Source organism: Argiope bruennichi, chromosome X2, assembly GCF_947563725.1.
Source record: "Argiope bruennichi chromosome X2, qqArgBrue1.1, whole genome shotgun sequence".
In the NCBI taxonomy this organism is placed as follows: Eukaryota; Metazoa; Arthropoda; class Arachnida; order Araneae; family Araneidae; genus Argiope; species Argiope bruennichi.
In genome coordinates, this window is record NC_079163.1 from 100,596,196 (window position 1) to 100,620,163 (window position 23,968).

Sequence of the window (23,968 nt, forward strand, 5' to 3'; positions counted from 1 at the left end):
AAAAAATTTTGTTTGTAGAAAGCTGTCCGATATGATTTATAACTCTTATTTCTTACGACGAAAATAGCTTCTATATTGCAACTCGGGAAACGACCATAATCCATGAAAATTGCACTTCTTTCTGCGTTTATTTTCTTTTGTAGCTGTAGGATTTCCAATAGAGGGGCAGATATAAATAAAAAATAATTAATTTTCCATTTGTTATGAAAATTTGTTTCAATAATATTCAGACTTACATTATTTACCTTATCTGTTCTCTTAAAGGATTATTAAATGCAATATGATCTAAATACAGATTATATATATATATACATGTATATATTGCTACTCGATCTAAAGAAATACGTTTTGAAACTGCTCTAAATAATTCTTTATTATCCTCAGTTTGTCTTTTACTCAAATTTTTTATGATTTAAATTGCTCTGCATTAATAAGCACGCCGTGCATATATATATATATATATATAATATAAATAAATAAATAATCGTGGGAGTACTGGTTCTGTATTTTTAGCGACTCGTCTCGGCAGAAGGAAACAAAAACATAATAGAAGTTATGCATAAAATACAACATAGACGTGCCAACTACTAGTTTAGTTTTAGAATTCGAGCTTTTTTTTTTCTTTTTCTTTTTTCTCTCTTGTACGGATTCGTCATTTTTTCAGGTTTTGTTTGTGTAAGTCAGTTTTCTTAAAATAAACATTTCTAAAATTCTGTTGATTTTCTAACTATTCTGGTTGGCTGCCATGCATGAGTTTTCTTTCAAATACAAGAAAAATCATTTTAAAAATGAGCAATTTTTTTTTTTTTTTAGTAGTAGTCTTTTGCTGTAGCGAGAATTATTTTTAACTTCGTTTTCGTTTGTTACAAACAAAAACCCCTGAACGGAAGACGACTTTTTTTTTTCTTTTAATTCTTGAGTTAAACGTTGACATCTCTTTCATCGTATATCTATTTATACTTAACGACGTACTACAGAATTTCTTTTTACTTTCTTTTTAACGGCGAGAGGTTTACAACTTGTGTAAAGGCATCTGTTAAGTGTTCTTGAAAACTGAAGTAAAAAAGAGGAAATAACTCTTTTAGTGAAAAGAAAGAACGGACTTTCTTTAAAAGTTGTAACTGTATTATAATGATTTCATTTGATCTAATAGAACATTTATATCTGCTTGTATGTTTTCCTCTTCAACTGAGCACCCGGCTCCTAATGATTCCGATTGTGTTGGATCAGATTTTCTATGTTACAGAAAATTATTAACGATTCTTCGAGATTGTAAGAATACTTTATATAAAATATATTTTACGGAATACGCGAATCCTCTATTTTGATGACATTTCCGTAGAACTCATCTTTCTGTTTTTCCATTTTGAAGTGAAATATCTTTTTTCATCGACTTTGATTTTAATGTTTTCTTGGACTGCTTATTGATTTATTTAAGTTATCTGACTTGGTAACTAAATTATGAAATGGATTGATAAGATGTTTACAAATCAAAGTATCCTTTTTTAATACCGTGAAGAAATGTTAGGTATTAATTATATCAAATAAGATGACGCTTTAAAAGTAAATATAAATCAGTTAATAAAGTTTTTTAAATATAATATTTCAAACGATAGCAAATATTCACAGTAAAAGTATTTTGTTCAAGCCAGAATTAAATAAATTTCTTAAGTTTGCAAAATTTTACAGAAATAAGCTAGAAAATTACAATTGCACAATGCATTCATAACAAATTCTTTGAAAGAGTTGATTATGGAACAGTGGAATGAACAAAACTATTTATTCAATGAAGAAAAAGTCTCTGAAGTTTATAAAATTAAAATACGAGTCATTTTCAACTTAATTTGTGCAGATCTGCGTACTGCTGGAAAATTTTGTTTGAATTAATGAATTATGGATAATATAGTAAAAGTCAGAGAACATAACTCTAAATGTACGGACACATCACCAACTCATTATAACTTTAATTGAAAACGGTCATTTGACAGTCTGCGATAAGTTTGATATTAAGTATTCTTTGCTATGTTTTTGGATTGTTATGTATTACAACGAAACAAAATGTTTATTTCTCCATAAAATAAGTAAAAAGAAAATGTATGGAAATTATTTTCAAATGCATGCAGTTGTTTTTTGCAAATGTGTTTCAGCATTCAAAATACATGAAAAAAGAACATTTAGAAAGTGCAAAGGACTATTTCTTAATGGAGTGCAATATTTGTCAGGCTGTCCTTTTTTTTTGAAATTAAAAGGGGGAAAAAAATTACACTCTGAGTTTTGCAGACAGATCTAATTTAGAACTATGCACTTACAATTGACCTTTCGTTCATAGACCTTTCGTATTCTTCTTGCTAAGTTTTCTCTGTCTTATAGTTCAGACTTGGCAACATATTTAATAGATATGAACCTATCTTATCTACCAAACAGTTATAAGACTTTTTTTTTTTTTGCAGTGTTATCTCCTGTATTAAATCTGCAACTGAAATTCGTTTGGACTCTTGAAAACCCACTTACGCAAATCAATCATTCAACGCAACCCAAAACCAAACAATACCCAATATTCCCCTCTCCTCTATAACACAAACATATACGTCCATACAATACCATTCAATGTGCAGCGATTTTGTCATTTCGTACTTCATAGGGCGATAAACAAAGCTTTAGGATTTCTGCTTTTCTGCAGCAAGCCACTGGGGAGAATGCATTGGCACACTGAGTAAAAGAAAAATAAGTAAATGAAAACATAACTGAATGAGAAGGGGGAATGGCACAGCTGAATTCCTCTGCTGGCATCATGCCAGCTATCCTTAATGTAAGGATTGGGTGATCCTTCCCTCTCATCATCGCTTTGCTGAAGTTTCCGGAGTCACCATGTTGCCATGGTAACATTTTCGTCCATCCTCTCCAAAGTCTCTCTTGGACAGGAAAAGGGGGCACTAGCGTGACCTTTTGTGACGATGGTGTAATAAGTTTTCTGGGAAATGCTCGTCACGAAACATTGTCCTCAACATTGCTTGCAAATTGGCAAAATAAAATTGTGTGTGGTTGAGAAGAAACGGATGAATACCGCTAGAGCAAAGCTGTACCTTACAACATCTACCTTACACGAAGAAAATGCGAGTTTTTCTCTTAAAGCAGATGTATTGTGGTATGCGCTATCCAATGACATGATTGTTGTATGGGTTTTTCCTGAAAACACGTAACAACAACTGATGTAAAATAACGTTGATAGAATATTATCCACATTCTGTTTAGTCTCAGTATTTTGTTTTTGGTTTAACATTGTCTTCTTGTATAATTTTCAACCATGATTTATTTCACCAGGATGGTAACACAAGTTTTTATTTTACCATCTTAAAATTACTATATTATTATGTTTCGACGGTAAGAATATACTTTAAAACGGACTAATTGCATATTCATCAAAAAATAATCATTGTCAAATTGGAATGTATCAAAGAAAGCACACGGTGCACTTTTTAAAAATTTTTCAATCAAAACTTTCATTTTTACGCAGTTTATATTTGACTCTCAACAAATGAATTCTATTGAAAGTTGAAGAATAAGAATGTTATTAAGATATCCTGCTCACACATTAATTAATGAAAACGCCTTTTTGATCAATCTCTTTTCCATCATATTTATTAAGAAGAAAATTTGTAATCTGCACTGTTCATTTAGTTATTTCATCTGTCTTTGCTGAAAATATTTTCAAGAGTGATTTACGTTAAAGTTATGCATTGATACCATTAACTCGAATATTTAATTTTGTGTCTTGTATGATTACATTTTGTAATGCTTTCAATTCACACCCTAGTTATATAATAAAGGAAAACGTTCGTTTTATCTCTAATTGCATATTATACTATATCATCTTATGACATCACACTCCTTTTTTCCCCTGCAAAATGAGGAATGGATTCAAAAATTAAATCGGTGTAGCAGATCAGATGCACATCATTTGATGCACATGAATTGATTTCATTGCTCAACTTTACTCTCAAGAAAAACTGGCTTTGAAATCTTGCATTCTTTTTAAACACAGTATTTTTATTTAAGCAGGTCATTTACTGAATAAGATGCATCTCTTGATACTTTAGGGTTTGTAACTTCATTTGGTAAAAATACATTTTTGTTGATTTAATAGATATTTCCCGATTATCTTGTAACTTTTTAATTAATGCTTAGGTAATGAAATGTAGTAAATATTATTTTACATATTTGCTTACCTGGTCATTCTTTCATTTCAAAAGACTAATTGAGAATATGTATGCACATTTGTGAAACTTTCTGTTTATTTATTCACTTACTAATATTAAAAAAAAAACAACGATATAAATGGTAGAAAAATGTAGAACACAATCAATAAGCAAGTAAAAGTATTTTACATAATACGATTTATATTTACATATTCACAAAGACTTCTAGTCTATTCTAGTTATTTTATGCGTTTCCATTACACAAAATTATCAACAAGCGGAAAATTAATTAAATTAAAGAAATAATATATGCATCCGGAACAATAATCAACTAAGCCCATGACTAGTAAGAATCATTATAGTATTGATATTTCATTGTTATTTTTTCACCTCAATATGATTTTGATGATAGGAGCAATTTCACATGCCTGTGAATATGGTTCATTACACTCTAATTTTCTATCACGAAAAAAGAAAAAGAAAAAAAAAAAACTATTTCGAAACAATGAAATGTCAATGACAGATGTTATTTCCGGGATAAAATGGACAAAAGAATCGGCAACTCAAAGAAAAGCCCGAGTTCCGAGATGTCTGAGTCATATTTGCCTTTAATTTAAATAGTGAAACTACTCATTTCGATCATCTCATTGGGTTTTTCCTGGATTTCTATATTTCTGGAACACTGTTTATATGTACGATTTCATTTAAGGAGTGTTCCTCGATTCTTTTAAGTTAGAAGATCTGATTAATTTTGTTCTCAACCAAATTATTCTGTGCTGAGGGTGGCTTTTACAGCGAAGAAATTCTGATATTTTATCCTCCACATCTTATTTTTCTGGTCGATTACTGTCAAAGACAACCAAAACTGATAGTATAGGAAAATCTATGCAAATTATCTTTACATCCAATTAAATAGCATTGAATGAGATCCTAATAATGATTAAAATCACTTAAACATTCATGAAATTAGTTGAGATTTCAATGAAAAGAGTATTTCTGGTATCAAGCTAGTAATTATTTTCAAATCCATATCGAAAAAGGGCAAGTTATTATATACGACCTCTTTCTAAATCTATGAAAGATTTTTAACTGCATGAAACTTTCATTAAATATGTATTTCATTCTTACTTTTACTTTTCTTTTTAACGCCACATCACAGCTTTGCAACTGCTTCGAATATAGCTAGGCTTAGATAAGCGCCTGTGTTCACGATTGTACGTGACTGAAGAATCCTTATAAACGGCAGCTATATGCGAATCGAATTAGGCCACTCGCCAAGCTCTCAGATGAATGAACATTACCTGTTCGATATCTAAATTGACAGACAACCTTATGGGTCAGATCTTCGCGTGTCGAAGCTAGCCAGGTGTTCGTTGCAAAACCGGCTTCTTTTTGACTGGAAGATGCTCTCTTACGATAGGTACACGCCGCTGATGTTGCATGTCTGTTTGATGGAATCAGTTACAGCGCAGACTAAAGTACATAAACTGGATTCCTACCTCCTATTTATTCTGCAGGTTGATAACGATTCGAAATATTTTTTTCCGAAAGTTAATTTGTTGAAGTTGGGAATTAATTTGATGCTATGAGTTTTGAGGTATGATCGTTGAAGTTTTGAAACTGCTTTTATTAATTGATTTTAATCTTTGATTAAACGAACAGAATATTGTGAAAAATTCTTTGGTTATTATTGAATTGAGTCGATTCATACGACAGACGTAACTATGTATACCATTTAACCGCTTAACTGTTTTGCCCGAATGCCATACGTGCATCAATTTATCGAATTTTGATAGTTGTAAGCAAAAAATAAACCATTCATAACTATTATAATTCAATATTAAAATTACTTCGAATACATAGATAAGTCAAGTATTCAATGGATTTCCATTTGAATCAAAATAAGAAAATATTCCCAAAATAGAAGATGGCATTTAGATAATAAAGAAAATAAAACAGTTAAGTGGTTAATAATATATAGCCGTATGTTGGCTTACGTTTTATTTTTTTAGAGGGTACAGTGTGGACTAACATTTTAAATTAGTGCGATGGAGTTCAATGTGTCATGTGAGCTTTAACTGACTGCCTTTATGATTGATTGGCTATAATCTTTTAATATAGAATTAACTTACTTAGAATTTAACTTAATTAGAATTTAAACTTACCGGAAAAGCAAGCATAATTGTTTTAAAAAATTCTAATGTTAAATGCATTCGTTTACAGCAGTTAGGCGAAACGATAATATAGTTTTATGTGTTTTTTGTTTATAAAAGTATTTTCTAACTCTGCGATTGTATAATGAAGAAATGTTCACCAGCAGAACTAGCATATAATATTAAACCGTTATACAATAGTCTTTAGTATCATTACAAATTCTTCCATTTATAAAATATTTGCTCTGTATAAAAAAAGTTTTTTTTTTTTTTAAGCGCGTTATGCTGTAACAGCAACAAATCACAAAAGTATTTCTCTTAAAATATGTCTGTAATTTTTTGTATTTCCGTCTCAAAACCCAAGAGGCTGTCAGTAACGAATAATTTCCTAACTAATGCTAAATAGTAAAAGAATAGGGATTTCCAGTAAAACTGCTAAAAAAAAGAAAGCACAAAATTCACATCGGCGTAATTATTACAAAGAAATTATTTGCTCTTATTTGGCTTTATGTATGAGAAAGTAAATGAAACAAGATTTTATTTGGAAAACAAACTGAAGATTTTAATGATTGGCTACATTTCTTAATATCAGTAATATGAATAGTTTTAATTTATATTTAAAAAAAAAAACTGCTCCGAGTTCGTATCATTTGGCGAGAAACGTTTTATGTGGTTTGTAATCATTGAGTTAATCTGAGATGATTTATTTTAACGCGATTATACAATGAATCTTCATAATATCATTTTGAATTTCAACAGAGTAATGCAACTTTCTAGAGCTTAAAAGATGGCGGAAGAATTCTCAAGGTGTTTTCTCAAAACATTGTTTTCTTTTACTTGCAAAGTAATAGTAGCATTTCTAGGGTTGTTATCGTAAAAGAAAATGTATTGATTTAACTTTAAATACATATTTCCATCAGTTGCATCTTTGATTTTTAAAAACTAAAATTTTAATTTATTTAATAAAAATTTAATTATTTCATTTTTGAAATGAAGATAGAATAATTTTTATAAATAAATTTGAATTAAACGATTAAAAAAGCATCACTAGCAAAACGTTGTTTTTCAAGCAGCATAAACCAGTAAGTAAATTTTAACTTCAAATCAATTTATCATATTTAAAGATTGTGTATTAAATAAAATTGATATAATTATTATTATTTTTTTTTTTAGTTTTAAGATAATATAAAAGCCATTTTTGTGAACTAATAATTTTGGAAGATAATCCATTTTCATATGCAAGTCATAGGGATTATCCACTGACAATGGTTAAGCCTATTTTCGTGCTGGATTAAACTTTCTTTTTGACGCCTATTTCTTGATATATTTTGCATCTTTTTTCCACTGATTGAGTTAAATTATTGGTGACTCGGCGACCTCTCTCCAGAGTGTATCTTGCAGCTGCATTAATTGGCGAATCGTTGAATAAGTGCAGCTGTAAAAACTTTCAATAAAGCAATCTGAAATGCTCCTATTGTAATTTGTTTACATTTCAGTCCTGCCATTCAACAATAAATAATGATTTCTGTGCACGTACGGTAGCGTTTCGTATACATAGATTTTTTTGAAGTTATTTTTCCTACTTTTTAAGCTTATTTACAAAGATTTTCACTATTGAGATTCAAAAGCAAAAAAAAAAAAAAAAAAAAAAAAATGCAATATAGGGCTAACACTGATTGCTTTTCATTTAGCCTTTTCCTTTTTCACCTTCATTATGTTGTAAATAATTTAAAGCGCAAATTTCAAGCCGTAATCGATTATCTTACGATCAAAGCATGCCATCAAGGTTGCGAAAAACTCTCAGATAGATGAAAAATTATCAATAAATCTTGAGAGGAAAAATTTCGAAAGAATAGGGACGGCCAATCTAAATGATAGCATTGAAAAGCCTTCTCTCATACCTGACAGGAATTTTGACTCAAAGTGAAGCAGCAATAATTACTGAGACCGTTATAAATCTCCGGCTATACCTCACAACAGACAGTTAACGCCTTCCACTCCACCAGTCGTCATCTGTAATTGCAGTGGTTTGGGTGAAAGGGAGAGTGAGGTCACAGTAAACCCCCTGTAGCAGGAACTTTCAGATTGCAGCTGTCCACATGAGCGAATCTTTTTCTTTTTGCTTCTCTGTAGGTCTGCGAAAGAGCTGCCATTATTTGCGTTTTCAAATGTGGTCTATCAAAGCCGAGGTAAATAAGCTTTGGGGATGGAATGAGGCTCATATATCCGCTGATGGAATTTTTGAAATGGATGAGAAACTGATTGAGAAAAATGCCTAGCAATCTTGTGTTTTGTGGGAATTGAAAGAGGGAGTGCGAGTAATTGAGGTGGATGGGAAATGCCAGTTCGATTCGTTAAGTGTAATTTTAGGTTTTTTTAATGTATGGTATTTTTCCACCCCAGTAGTTTTCGTGATTACTAAATTGGAAAAAAAGTCTGTGCCTGCATTTTTTTTTTTTTTTTTTTTTTTTTTTTTGTATTTGTCATTGTTAAAAAATAAACTTCGGAATAATTTTCGTATGCTATATCGTATGCTTGAATATTCTTCATATGCTTATAAATTTGCATCTGATAATGGATAGATGCTAAGAAAATATATCATGCATTGTAGTTATGTATTTTTAGAAATGTCTATATGAGATTTTCCATACTAGGCCTAATCTTTAAAAAAAATCATATCATAATAATTGTTCTTTTATTTCATATAATTGAAAGATTGGATAGTTTAGAAACTGCATACCTTTTCAACTTTCTCCAACAACCCTTCAAAAGGTTATATAATTCTACCTGATTTCAAAATCTACTCTCATCCTTTTTTCCCCGTCTCACGGTTATTGTTTTATCTCTCCTATTCAAGTGACTGATAATTCTTAACACTTTAAAAGATAAATTAGGTTTATCTAGATTCATTCACTACTAGATCCAAAACAGTTTCCGTCGAATAAAATCTCAAATATGAATTGCAGTCCTTTTTCTTTCTAATTTATTTATTTGAAAAAAAAATATTATTTTATGAATTTTGTGTAAAATTATTGCGACATCAAAGCTAGACAAAATGTAATTAAAAAAAAATATTTCCGAAAATTAATATTTAAATTGGGATTTTTGTTATAATATTAAATCGATATAAAAGTGCTTGAATTAATTATACAATTTCATATATAAAATGAGATGCAACCAACTGTAAAGTAATGGAGTCAAACCATGCTCAAATGATGCATGTCAAATGCTCTGGTGCAGTTTTAATGTAATGCCCATTGTTAGCATCTTTCAGTAGGAGAAAAATAGTAAGTTTGCTGTTAAATGGTAGCTGATTTGCGTATTCACTTTTCTTATGTGACTATGCCGTCAGACGAATTAATTCCATTATCTTCGAATTCAATCCTTTTTTTATATATAAATTCTTTAACTGACTATTCGTCTTCATTTTCAGCTACTTCGAACCAGCCATTTTCAGATTTATAAATAAATATGAATATAATTTTAGTCAGTTTGAAACATTGCGTGCCATTCTTTTATTTCTTTTTTTTTTCTCCCTAAATTGGCAAAGGCTTGAAATTTTAAAATTCACTTCATACAATAAGGGTTATGTTCATCCCATTGTGGTTAGAAATAACAGTATTGTAAATTCCATTGTGATTAGAATGCGATACATTCTAGAAATTATTTCTGGTCAAAAGTTTTTTTTCAAAACAGTCTCTTTTGTGTTATATAAAGTAAGCCCCTCAGTTGGCATGCGATTTAAGTTGTGGATCCCTATCTGCTGGCAGGCTTTCATATCTTGTATTTTCTTGATGCAGTGCGTGTTTTTCTTTGTTTTTCCCATTTAAAATGAGATCAAGATTACAGGTTTATTTTGTGTTGATTAGAAAATGTGGCCCTGTAATCAATAATTTTTTTAAAAAACTTTTTTTTTTAAATAAAAGAAAATGAGAACTGATTTTATGAAATTAAATGAATCCATGGGCTGATAAGACAGGATGTTATCTCGGAATTCCATTATTTTTGAAATAATTATTGATCTAATTAGATAAATCGAGTGACTCTGCAATTTCAAATCTCTCAAAAATTCTTAAAATATATTACTCTCCATGATGTTTCTTGCTCCCATTTTTAAGAGGGTCAAAGTATTTTTTCTGCATATTTTCCCCCTCTATGTTGAGTACAAAGGTGAGTGCGGATAACTTTTTTTTTTTTTTCATTTCTCCTTGGAAGAAGACTGGGAAGGGCGCTCCCCCCCCCCCTTTCATCTAGCAGTATCCTCCCCTCTTTCTTTTCTTTCTTCCTCTCCCTCATTTCGCCTTCCGACCTCTTCACCTGTACCGTAGCTTGTGGCAGATGTTACCAAATGCGTCGAACCAAACGCGTGACTTGGTGGCGAGAATTAATGAGCTGTCCTGGTGCTAAGTGCTTTTGCAATAAGGGAGAAAAAAAAAAAACAGGTATTTGCTTTGAAAAAATACGTTCACCCCCTCTTCAGAATAATATTTCATTCTTTCAAAGACAAAGTTATGTAACCATTGAATTACTACCTCTACAAGCTCTTCCGTAATTTGTTGCATCCTTTGCAAAGAATCAGTTGAGCAGCTGTAGTTAAGAGATAGCCTGGAAAAAGAATTTCAGAATTGCGTTCTAAAAGAACCAATGCGATATCTTTTAGTCTCACAGGCATACAATTGTTATTTTTTGGTATTCTGATGGCAATCTTTTTAAAATTGGTGAAATAACTGTTAAAAGTTATTAGAATCTCGAATTCTACAAGTAACTGTCAAGATAGGTACTAGATTGATATTAACTTGCAGATTTCTAGCAAATATTGCATTGAGTTGCTTTGGAAATAGCTTATGACTATAACTCTGAGAAATAAAATAGATATATTTTCTAAATCAAATGCTGATTCATTAAAATTGCCTATTTTCCTAGACTTCTGGATTTGTAAATCGTATCGGGAAACGAAAGCGCAGATTTAGCAGAAAAAATATCATACTTAAAAAAAAATCACTTTCTGATATAGATCAATTTTGAAACTTTTTACCAAAAGTAAGTGACAGAACTTGTAGGAGAAACGAACGTATAACAAATCGCATTTTATCCAATTATTCACATAAAAATTTTTTGATGACTAATTTTAACAGGAAAAATTAGTGTTAAAGGCTTTACATACAGACATTTATGTAAATTCCTATATATATTTGAATTCCTATAAATGTATGCAAATTCCTATATACATATATGAATAAATTCCTGTATTATTTAAGGTAGCAAATAACCTCCAATGACATGCCACACTTGTTCCTCAATTTTATCTACGAAACATATTTTGAATGTTATTTGAGGTTTAATAATGTCAGACTTAAATACTCCGACAATGAATATCCACTCTGGAAGATGCTCCACATTTAAATCTTTCTCAATTTATCAGAAATAATGGCTATGTCAACTCGGCGAAAGAATATGTGAAATTAATTATAACTAGCAAACATTATGAACCTTTCAAGAAGAGAAAACTCATGAATACCTAGTACTGAAAATTCAACTCATTGATGATCTTTAAGCCTTCTTTTCATACATCTTCTTAGATGTATGAAAATGGCTCTTCTCATTTTTAATAGTTGACATAAGCAGTAATGCTTGTATGAAAATAAGTCGGGAAGTCCGTATTCAAAAGGATTGACAATAACTTTTAATATGTGACTTTTGGCTAATATTTACATATTTTTTTAAAGTTTAGGAAACATGTTGAGTTTTTTGCAAACTAAGCTATATTTGCAGATATGCTGTATTATTTCATTGCAAAGAATACTGCGGCACAAACGTATAGGTTCCTGCTGAACAATTATGGTGAATATACTAAAGACAAGACAAGGTTGTTTTCCCACACGACAATATACACCCACATATTGGCAGGCCAATAAAAGAAATTTTAGAATTTTTCCTCTGGTACATTGTTCCCACCCACCATATTTACCAGTTGTTGCTCCTTTAAATTACTCTTCGTTTCTTTCCATATACTGTGCTCTTTCTGGTGAGATGTTTAGCTTTCATATTGATATAAAAATAATTAGCTTGATGGCTGGATTGCATCTTAACAACCAAACTTTTTCTTCGCGGAACTTTTTCTTCGTTTATTTCTCGAAAGATGGACCAAAGTCTTAGTTTGAAAGTTACTATTTTGAATAAATCGATTTTTAATTTTTATTACAAACAAGTATCTTTTTTTTAAAAAAAACTTAAAAAAGGACGGATTATGTCCTTTAAATATGATAATAATTTGGACAATTAATGGCGAAATTATCCATGCCGAATTTTTTTGAGTAAAAAAAAATATAATGAAATGGCAGATATAATATTTTTTTAAATACTTGCAAAACAGAAGAATTCTTTCTACAGTTTTAGACTGGAAAAAAATCGCATGTTCGAACTTAATATTGGTATTTCTAATTTGGAGAAGCATCGCTTTTTTCATTCTGCTGATTTTATATATATATATAAACTTTCGCACGCTTTAAACTAAGGCAACGAAACATTATATTTCAATCTCCGCTGGAAGCCCATTATCGATTTTCTGTTTGAAAATATCTCGAATCGTGGAAAAATTCTATATAATGGCTGAAAAAGATGGAATGGGTGGAAAAAAAAATGAATCGGGATAGCTGTGATTTCCCATACATGTGAAATAAGAAAACAAGAAAAAAGATTCCAAGCAATTTCTGTCTGGCTAGTCAAGTAGAATTTGAAAAAAATATCGAGTAAGTTCTGCTTGAAGAAATTTGTGGTTAATAATTTTGAAGCATATAAAAAAACGCATGTTTTGAAAAAAAAATATAATTTTTTGGAGGGGCGGAGTTTTTACCAGTAATGTCGCTATCTATTTTTTTCTGAGACTAATTCTTTGTCTTCTAGACAAAATTGCAAGTTAGTAAACCATGTAAAATTAGCCGTTGCTTCAAAGGTCTGTTTGCTTGAATTGTTTCCGAAGATAATTCGTTTATTTATTTTATTTCCTAATATCGAGAAATGATGCTTTTTAAATAAAAATGGCGAGTTAAATTGTGGAACAGTTTCTTGGTCATTTTTATGGAAAATGATATAATTATTTAAAATATATATTTTTCCGATAATATTCTAATTAAATGAAAACTTTAGAGTTTTTTTATTTTTTTATTTTCTGTTTCTCTGCTACCTTTTATTCTTGTAATCTCTGAATTTTATTTTTTAAAAAAAGGCAGACAAATACAATCATTGATACTGATTATCTTTGACTTATCCGATATTTTATTAATCAAATATTAAAAATATTTTTCAAATAATTGAAATACAGCAGAGGTCATGTTTCAGTATTTAGAAAGCAATTATTATCCAGTAAAATAAAATATTGTTTCTGCCATAAAAAGGTTTTTTTTTTTTTTTTTAATCTATAATTGTTGAAATATATGTCTTGGGAAAACTTTCCAACTAAATTTAATATATTCCTTTTCTTATATTAATCATTTTAATATTTAAAAAAATGTAAATATGTGTCTCGGAAATATGTGTGTAAATATGTGTAAAAATAACTCGTTTACATAAAAAAAAAAGAATTAAATTCGATATTTATTTAATATTTGTTTTTTAATGTATTAGTAGCAGATCATCGCGAATTACAAATAAGTGAAAAGAAGTATTTTTCACTCAAACAGAGGGATTCCGAATGTCGCCACTATTTTAGTTAAAATTAGAAATTTTTCTGTAGTAAAAATGTAATTAATAAAAAGGAATTTCAATTTTCATTTTTAAATGCATTTTATATTGCATTGTAATCAGCCATCTTCTCCTTATTTCTCAGCTTAATAAGATATAACGTATAATTTCTTACTGAAGCTTCGAATTAACTCAAAATGTATTTACTTTTCTAAACTATATTTTAGAAATGAAATTTGGAAAATTCCAACATTTGTTAATCTGATGTGATCTTAGCGGGTTAAGTCATATTAAACAGAATATTATAATTTGAAAGTTAATATATAGGTAGGATTATATATAAAAAGAAGCACACAGAAAATTATTAAAAAAATAATGCAGTCGTATCCATAATATTTCAAATCAAAAAGGATGGGTATAAAAATAAGTAACTCTTTGAATTCATTTTATTCATCCGAAGTATTTTTATTAATGGCATTGTATATAGTAAAACAGATGTAAATAGTTTTAGTCCTAAACAAGTATTGCGAGTTATCAAAAATGCTACATCTGCAGCCTCCAACACAATGCTACAAATATTAGAATGGTTTTGTTCGGTAGAACTTGGCCTGAGTGATACGACCAGCCTTGACCGTACAGACCATCAAGTTCTGTGTTATTCGCGTTGCTGATTACTCGGACGAGCTTGAATGCCATTATCCGGAAGTGAAATAATAAGTCCATTAGCTCCAAACAATCCATTTTTTTTTGTTGCAGTTTGTGAAAGAAAAAGAACGCTTGAACACAAGGGTTCCGCCCTCTCCCTTTCATCTATCTCCAAATACAGTTCAATCCTTATCTTTAAGCTTTTGTTTTGGCGTCAACAGTTTTCACTGTGTTGAAGAGTCGTTGATTTTTTTTCTTTTGTTTTGTTTTATCTTGTTCCAGTGACAACTGTGAGAGATTTATCAAGCTATATATATATATATATATATAAGGTTTCATTCCGTTGTCGAGAGAGAGAGAGAGAGATAAAAGCTTGCTTTTCTCGATTGGATTTGTAATAGAGAACCTAGCCTTTGAAAGAGATGGGGAGAAAGATTCAGATTCATATTATTAAAAATTAATTGTTGTTGAAGCGTAGGAATTTGTTGAATCGATCATTTGAATCCAGATTGTGTTTCCGCAATAGTTTGACCTTCTCGCTATTCTAGATAACGCGTTTGCATCACGTTTAACCCAGTTTCCGGGGGCGGAGGAGCTTTGTGAATTATGAATGAAATAAAACATATGCAATTTAATATTTAGCGGAAAAGGAAAAACTAAAAGAAGGAATTAACGGGGATGGTAAAAAAGAGAAGAGACAAAGGGATGTAATGAGACAAAAACAAATATAACAAATTTATTGTATTCTAATATGAAGTGATTGTCTGAAATATTTAAAATGCAACATTGCGCCAACAAATAAAGCTGTTTTGTTTTTTCTGCGTAAGTTTTTATCTCTTTGAAATTCTTTAAATTATCTGAATTTGTTTATTTCAGTTGAGCTTCAGTGAATTTTGAGTTCAAAGCAAAATTAGTTTGACCGTATGTATCCTTAGCATTTATTCTAAATGATTAAATATAAATCATGAAACTGTTAATATTATGTTTATTTTGTCAATTGGGAAAAGAAAATTGATATGTTATCTTCTGACTTTATTTTTTTTTAAAAAAGAAAAGTGGTCTGTAAATTTTCTAAATTTGAATACTTACAATGGAACACAAAATGTTAAAGATAAATCAGATTCCCATTTTCTTTCATAAAATATCAATCTGACAATTTTTATAAATTTTGCATATCTGTTCCGAAATCTTTGCGAAGACATATAACCGATAATAAGAAACCCTTGAAATTACTGACAGTTAAATATTGTAAAAATAAACAAAAAAAAAACGGTTTTGTTGTTGATTGCTAAATGAATAAAGTATTTTTACTTGTATTTGGTATTGATGATAGGTAAAGAAAAGCAGGATTTAAAATAATGGCTTTTAATTTTCTTTCTTCTTTTTACCGTAGAATGCTATATAAGTAAGCTAAAGTAGTTATAATATTTAAAGTGTCAAGATGCAAAGGGATCATTTTGATAGTCGATTTTTTTATTTGTATTATCAAAATGCGAAAATTTCTTTAAAATCTTTCTGAAAATCTTAAAAAAAATATCTTTATCATTTATTTTAGGGAATGGAGACATTCAAAATGAGTATGTCCGTACAGGCAGTAACGCTACTCTGTACTGCCAGCCGGCTACAGATGTGGACAACATAAACCGCATTATTTGGTACAAAGAGGACAAAAAGATTGCTGAAGTGATAAATGGACGGAGGACGTTTTGGGATGCTGGTACTCATGTCAATCTTCAAACCCACAACAACGCCCTGTATTTCCGCAGAGTCACTTACCCAGACAGTGGAGAATACTATTGCGAAATCAATGGCAAAAGAACAAGAAGTTCCTTGGCTCGACTACTGGTTCAAGGTAAGTTCATTTTTTATCATGTTTAAATGAATGTTTTTCTTCTAAATAAGGGGATATTGTTTTTAATGTGGTTGTGTACAGTTAGGATTTAATAATGCTGGGAGCTGAATTTGATAATGTAGATATCTTTTGCAACACAGTTTCGCTGTATCGAAGTTTAAGATTAAAAAAGACAATCGCACAAGGATCATTCTTAAAGTACGGTTTTATTGTAACTGGTTTTGGAATCGGAGAAATCCCAAACAACGGAAAGAACAAAGTTTAAACTTCTCTTGTACCTAACGTCGAAATTCGATTAAAAGCAGTCTTAATAGAATGAATATTTTCCAAAATTTATTCTATAGAAGCCAAGATAATTTTGAGGGAAGTTTAGAAGATAAAGAAATAAAAAACTGATGCTAAATAGTCATGAAAACATTTAACTCTTTTTAATATGTAAAACTTTTGATTTGAATTCCTTGAATTAAAGTGTTCCCTTAATCGTAAATAAATAAATAAATAAAATGAAAACCTTTAATTGTATGCATTTTTATTTTTATTTATTGATGTAATTTATATATATATATATTTTATTTTGAGGACTAGCATTAGATTAATTTGTGAAGTGCCTATTTATACAGCTAAACCAACAAAGCAGCTGTCAGATAATTCGTTAAGCATCAGCAGCGAAGAAATAAAAAAAATAATAATCTTGTAAAATTCTAATTAATTATAATAAATCATGAAGCCTTGGGTGAAGTGTGAAACCAAAAAATTCTTATTGTCCGTAATTCTAGTGTAAAAATTTTTTTCTGAAATTCTGTATCATCCCCTCGTTTGCTATCTCTATCATTTTCCGATTTACGTTTAAATGAGCCATTTTTAAGTAATAATTCATAATTTTTATGTGGTAAACAATAAAGAAAGATCTTATTCTTAGATCTCAATTCTCAGTATATCAGGTTGAAATGAAGACAAAGGGGATAGAAAACAGCCTTTCAGTCTTTTCATTTATAGTTAATTATATTCATCCTTTGCTGGTTTTTAGTTTGGCTAGTCTTTATAATTCTTTCTACTCGTTTACTTCTTATTTCAAAATTATTATGACCTTGTCTAAGTTTTGACTTTGCAACGAAAAAAATATCGGCTTTTTTCTGCTAATATTTAAATTAGTAGCTGTATCAAGTTTCCACAGTCAGTACTCTTTATTATCCATCAGATGTAAATCTATTCCGACATTCAAAAAGAAAATTGGTTTAATCTCTTCTTACGAAAACTCTTTGAAGCGTGATCAATTCTTCATCAAACTTGGTTCTTATAGATCATCTTCAGTCAACAGCGCCAATGCTGCATGGAAGTTTTCTCTGTCAAGTAAGCGGAACTAAGTGGATGTATAACAAGGGGAAATAATACTAAATCTCAACTTTTTTTTTCTCTACCGTTTCATGGTTAATTGCTTTATTTAGCGGATCTTTACCTGACATTTTTGATGTTTTTCTGTGTTAAAAAGAAGTTAAGCAAACATTAATTGGGATAAGTAGAAAAAATAAGAGTAACTGACGCTAATCTTTCTTTTTTTTTTCTCCCTTTCACAAGTTGGATAGATTATTTAAACACCTTAATATTGAGTTACTTTTCTGTACTTATTGATTAATTGTATGATCAAGTAAGACTTTTGGTTGTTTTTTCTGAAAAGTGTTATGGCCGAAAAATATGTGATGTTTATTAAAAAGGAAAGATTGTTTTAATAATGTGAACGGTGGTGGAATTTTCGAGCTTGACCGCTGTTATCCCCTTCATTGGTTAAATAGCAACAGACACTTGACAGACCTTATACCTCTTTAGGTTGCTGGGTTGACGTTGGAAAATGACAGAAATAGCAAATGCCTCTTATTTCAAATGTTTCAATATTTAAGATCGTCATTTTTAAATTTAAAATTCCTAACACTATCTATTGATGCTTTGGAATCTCCCTCCCCCAAGTGAACTAATTCGTTCAAATTCATCTGTTTGCCCCCTCTACTGTTATTTGAACAGCGACCAAATAGCTAGAGAGAAGAGCTAGAACAAAAGAAAATCTAGAAAAGAGGAGGGGGGAAAACTGGTGGTATGCCTCAAAATAAATTATTTGCTGACTTCTGAAATCTTCTTACCTCTGCGCTTATTTTTCTTTTTTTTCCTTTCTTTATTGCATAATACCTAGAAAATTGCTGCAACGCCGTTGATTTGTGGTGACCCAATGGCCTTGTCAGTTTTTTTCTCTTGAAATTGTAGGATTTGATATCGAGTGAAACATTGAAGGTCTTGGAAAAATTCAATATTTCAGAGTTAATTTTAGTCTAAAATAGAAGTACTTTCTGATGATTTTACTGTAAATATATTCGAATAAAAAGAATAAAAAATAGTATGAAGAAAAAAAAATTAATAAAATTTTCGCTGTATTAAAATTTCCAAAAATGTTTTTTAGCTGAAGTAATTAAGTTAAAGCATTTAAGCATTAATGCGTTTTAATGATAATGCTTATTTTAATGATAATGGGCTGTTTTTAATGTTGTCTGTAACAAATGCATTTTTACTTATATCGAACTTAAAAAAAAAAAAATTATTATACTACCCAATATATTATTGAAAGAAAATTGTGCTGTATTTTAGATTTTATTTTCTAAAATAAATAAATAAACCTCAAACTAGCTTCAAGAATTTCAAATTTTTATTTGAATCAAGTATAAGCTCATAATGCTGTTTTAAAATATTGCATCGAGATGATGAATCAAGTCGTGTTAAATTAAAATGATTGTGAAAACACTAATTTGTACTTTGAATTATTTCTTTTAGTTAGAATGTGTGTAAAAATCTGAAAATTTAATCACTGCATCATTGTAAATAAATTTTCTTTAAGGTGTGATTCGTATAAAAGTTTTATAAAACTCGTATTGTCCTTTTTAAGATATTGATCCTTAATTTTTTTGAGTATTTTTACAAAAGTATATTAAATACAAATGTATCTCTACCATTTTTAAAATTAAAAATTACTTTTGTATATCATGTTTGAATTTTAATTATTGAGCACTAAAAATTGTAAGTTTTTATTATTATTCAATAGCGATAAATAAATATATGGAACTTAGAAAATTATATGTTATTTTAATTTCCGATTTTTATTTAAAATTATTTTTAAAAATTAAGAGTTTGATTTGATTTAACTTTTAGATAATATTTAATAAATATAAATAAGTAATTTGAAAACGAGCAGAAACACCTGTAATAAGAATATGCATCAGAGCCCAATGTGGGGTTAGTAATTTTGTTAATAAAAAGGAGTTGAAATAGTAAAAAATAAGTTTTTTAGTCAGATTTGTTAATATTGGCTTAACCAGTTTTTCTTTTACTATGCGACTGACGCGCAACAGAAGCGTATAAGCTGCCGAATCAATTTGAATTATTATTCTTAAACTATCTCAGTTGTTTATATTTATGAATACAATCCCTCCTTCCCTTCATTTGCTGCTATCTAGAAAAAAATAGTTACATACTAAAAATTTATACACTTGTTGGGAGGAAAGCAAATGTTTAATTGCCTTTAGATTCAGGTACGAGTATTTTGTTTACATTTAACAGGTGTTTAAAATTTGCGATTTTACCAGCCGTATGTGTCCAATGTGTGTCACGGCAGAAGTTTTCTCTTGAAAGTTGTAATGTAACATTTTTAATTCTCTCAAATTTTGTAATGTCATATTTTTATATTTAAAATTTATCAAAGCAGTCATTGCCAACTTATTTCTTTATTTTTTGAATCTGATAATTGTAAATATGGACTAAAGGTTTCATTGAAACAATGTCAAAATCAGTGGATATTTTTTCAAAAATGAATGAATTTGATATTTTCTGAAAAGTGTTTGATTTTGAAATTAACATTTCTATTTGTTAAAATATTATTTTTGCTTAGCTTAGTTACTTAAACAATATTTCTGTTTAATCTCTACAGCATTACCAAATATCTGAACCTTGCAATAAAACATATAATAATAACATGTGACAACAATACATATTATGTAGCAGCCGCAGAGCATTTTTGCAGCGTATAGAATTTAAAATGCAAATTCAAGAATTTAACTTGCAAGTGTTAGTGCCTTGTATGTCGATATTTAAAGTACGATTTTATTTTATTTATTAAAAATGCTTTTTTAATTTCTTAGTTTTGAACGGCTCTGAATAGCCATAGAGAATAAAATGTAAATTTCAAAGCATTTAGAAATAATTTCAGTTAGTTTTTTATTCAATCTCCCTTTTGTAGTATCGCATTGCTCTAATTATTTTTGTGTTTCTTACAAAATTATTTTTTAAAAAATCATTGAAGGAAAGACTCGTTATCTTTGAATTGTATTTGGCTTAAAGCTGGGGTGTTTTCTTTCTTTCTTTCTCCTAGTTTCTAGATTAATCATAAGATTTCGATTTTACGAATTAATTGGGGTTGCATCCGATTTGGATAATTGAATATCTGGATATCTAACCGAAAAATTGTTATTTCTTGGCCAAAAATATTGCTTAGAATATATCAATTTAATGTGTACAATAACAATATTATCATACTTTATATATTTACATATTAAAACATTACCAATTGAACATATCAATCTAAATCAGTTATTTCGCTGTATTTACTCGGGAAGATTCTATTTGCAAATTTTTTTCAAAAGGATCCAGATTGAAGCATGAATAATTGGGGGTTCTACTGCAATATGGGATTATGATAGAATTTATATTGGTATACTTTAATCGAATAGTGTATGATTTTAAAAAAAAATTCCACATTAGTTGTGTAAATCTATGTGAAGAATGTAGGATAAATAATTTGAGAAACTGATTTTCGATTTAAATTAATGAATTTTAATGAAAATTTAAAAAGTTCATTGTTCTATTAAAATGTTTTCATTGCAAACCTTCCAATTCAAAACGTAAAAAGCAGTTTATTTTATTATTTGTTAATTATTGATGAAAATATTCAAAAAATTTAAAAACTTAACACGAATCCATTATACTGTTGTACAGGATAAAGTGGTTTTAGTATTGAAGTAATCAGTTTTTTATTATTTAAACTAATTTAAGCTCGCTGTCCTTTCCACATAATTTTTTTTAATAATTTTTATTTGATTAAAATTCAACCCCTTCTTTTTTTTATCCAGATGATTTATAAAACATGTGAATAGTTACAAATAATATGCATGCTCTACTTTTGCTATATAAACCAAGTTACTTTTTGGTAAGCATTTTCTGTCCTGATTAGATAGTGTAACATTTTTATAGCATAGGAAGAATTTTCTTTTAAATATATTTTTTACTTCTAACATATATTTTCCTTGCATATTGCCTATTTATATTTCCCTGAAAGGAGATAAGCCCTCGAAAGGGATAATTGAAAAGAACAATCTTCCCTCTTTGAGTCAAAATATCACCGCAATTTGTTATATATGAAGAAAGGAAATAAAAAAATCTAGTGGTAACATCCATCAGCATAATGGTGAGGGTTGGAAGCTTTTATTATAGGTTATGCGACCACAAATCATCGCTCTTTGCATTTCTTGAAAAAATTGACGAAAGTTATAGCGCTGGAAGAGCTATTTGAAGTTGCTTTATTTTAGCGATAATTCTTTAGAAACACTGTTAGAGTAAAAATGGTTCATTAAGAGGGATCCCATAATAATTGTTTTTCTCCAAAGTCTTAAATTTCCTTTTTCCTGTCCTAGAATTTGACAGAATGGGTTAAATGTCCTTATTATATGGAGCGTACTGATTGTAAGAATTTTGATAAAAGTTGGTTGAATGTTCAGTCGACTGAAGAATGTTAGATTTTTTTTTTCTTTCTTTTCAGAAAATCAAGTGATTTGTGAATATTATATTACGGTGAAAAGCATCATATGGTTTTATTTGTGAATGTTCCTTAAAGTTTTATGTCTGACTCTTATGTGAATAAATGACAAAATTCTTGTTTTCCTTTTTTGATTAAACACGTAATCAGAGTTGTTAAAGTGAATTTTCACTTTAACATCTCTGGAAGGAAGAATTTTAATTCCTTCTTTTCTGAAATCTGGGAATAAGTTTCAGTTTTTCGTTTTTGTCATTTGTTATGAAACTAGTGACATCCTGGCTTAAAGCACGAAAAAAACTACTTTGTTATGTTTTGTGAAAATAATAGTTTGTTTACTTTGTCAATAAAATTGATAAGATCGATTTTCCTGTGGTAGTATATCTTGTAATGTAGTCGATTTTTATCACTGAAAATTTCTCAAGGCCAATTTTGCCATAAGATGACCCTAGGCTCATGAGACGACAATAGGATGCTTATCTGCCAGCTGAAACTGAATGCCATTCCTTGAACTTATGCCACTCACACCTAAAAGGAACTGACCTAAAGATCTAATACCTACATATCTGCGATTTCTTTATGTTTGAACTGGATTATACTGGATAATTCTTTGGGGCCGTCTGTCTGCAGAATTTACCGAGATAATTCTCCAGACGAAAGAGGAACAAATTTAAGCGATGGATTCCCAATAATAGCATGATGGATTTCCTAAATACTTGATGCTCTCTCATGCATCTGCCAACATGAATTAAAAATTATGCTCAAAAATTTGTTTATCGAGCTGCTTCCATTCGCATCATTGGCAGAATCAGGAGCTTGTTAAAAAATGTTTTATTTATTTAAACCTTGCTGATATTCCCGATGTTGCTCGGGATAAAAATATTTTCATGTCCTTTAAATATAAGCAATTAACATTTTAATTCTATGTCACGAAATCCTCATTGAAATTTAACCTTCATTTAACCTTATGCTTTGTAGTATCTGGTAAACAAAATTTAACAAAAATCTATTTGGTAATTCCGATTTCTATGATGTACAAATTATTTATGAATTTTATTTTTATTTATATAGATTTGAAGTTGATAGAATAATGGATTTGATGAACCATGGTTCTAAAAATGCTGAAAGATTAGGCAGTTAAGAGCAATTTAACATGAAATTGCTTCAATCGTGATAATCAAACAATCAAATTAATTCAAATATACAAGAATATAAATTCTCATATAGTAAATATTTAATTGCTTTAAATGCTTTAAGTATATTAATGGTTTATCAATGTTTTACTCACGAGTTAATGGAAATTATTTAAAGGAAACTTTTATATTTCTTTGTACAGTTAAAATATTGTTTTCGTGATAAAAAATATTTTCTTATATCATTATTATTTTACATTTAGTAATGTTACGTTTATCAAATCACGTGATACATACTGATAAAGGATATATGTTTGTTTGCATTTTATTGACAACTGCATACTATACATCCAGCGCTACCTGGGATTAAGCCCTTTCATGTGCAGATTTTTTAATCTAAAAACTGCTTTTGTATAAAATATTATAAATTTTTTTTTATCGTTTACTGTCCTATCTATTTGCAGTAC

The 23,968-nt window shown here is 29.4% G+C and overlaps 1 protein-coding gene across 1 annotated transcript in view; it reads left to right on the top strand.

Annotated features, from left to right (window-relative positions):
* Positions 1-23,968, top strand: part of LOC129961051 (tyrosine-protein phosphatase 99A-like) — a 231,895-nt gene that overhangs the window by 47,502 nt on the left and 160,425 nt on the right. Inside the window, exon 2 of the mRNA XM_056074854.1 lies at positions 16,230-16,526. Coding sequence (XP_055930829.1) covers positions 16,230-16,526 — 297 coding nt within the window. The remainder of the gene's footprint in view (positions 1-16,229; positions 16,527-23,968) is intronic.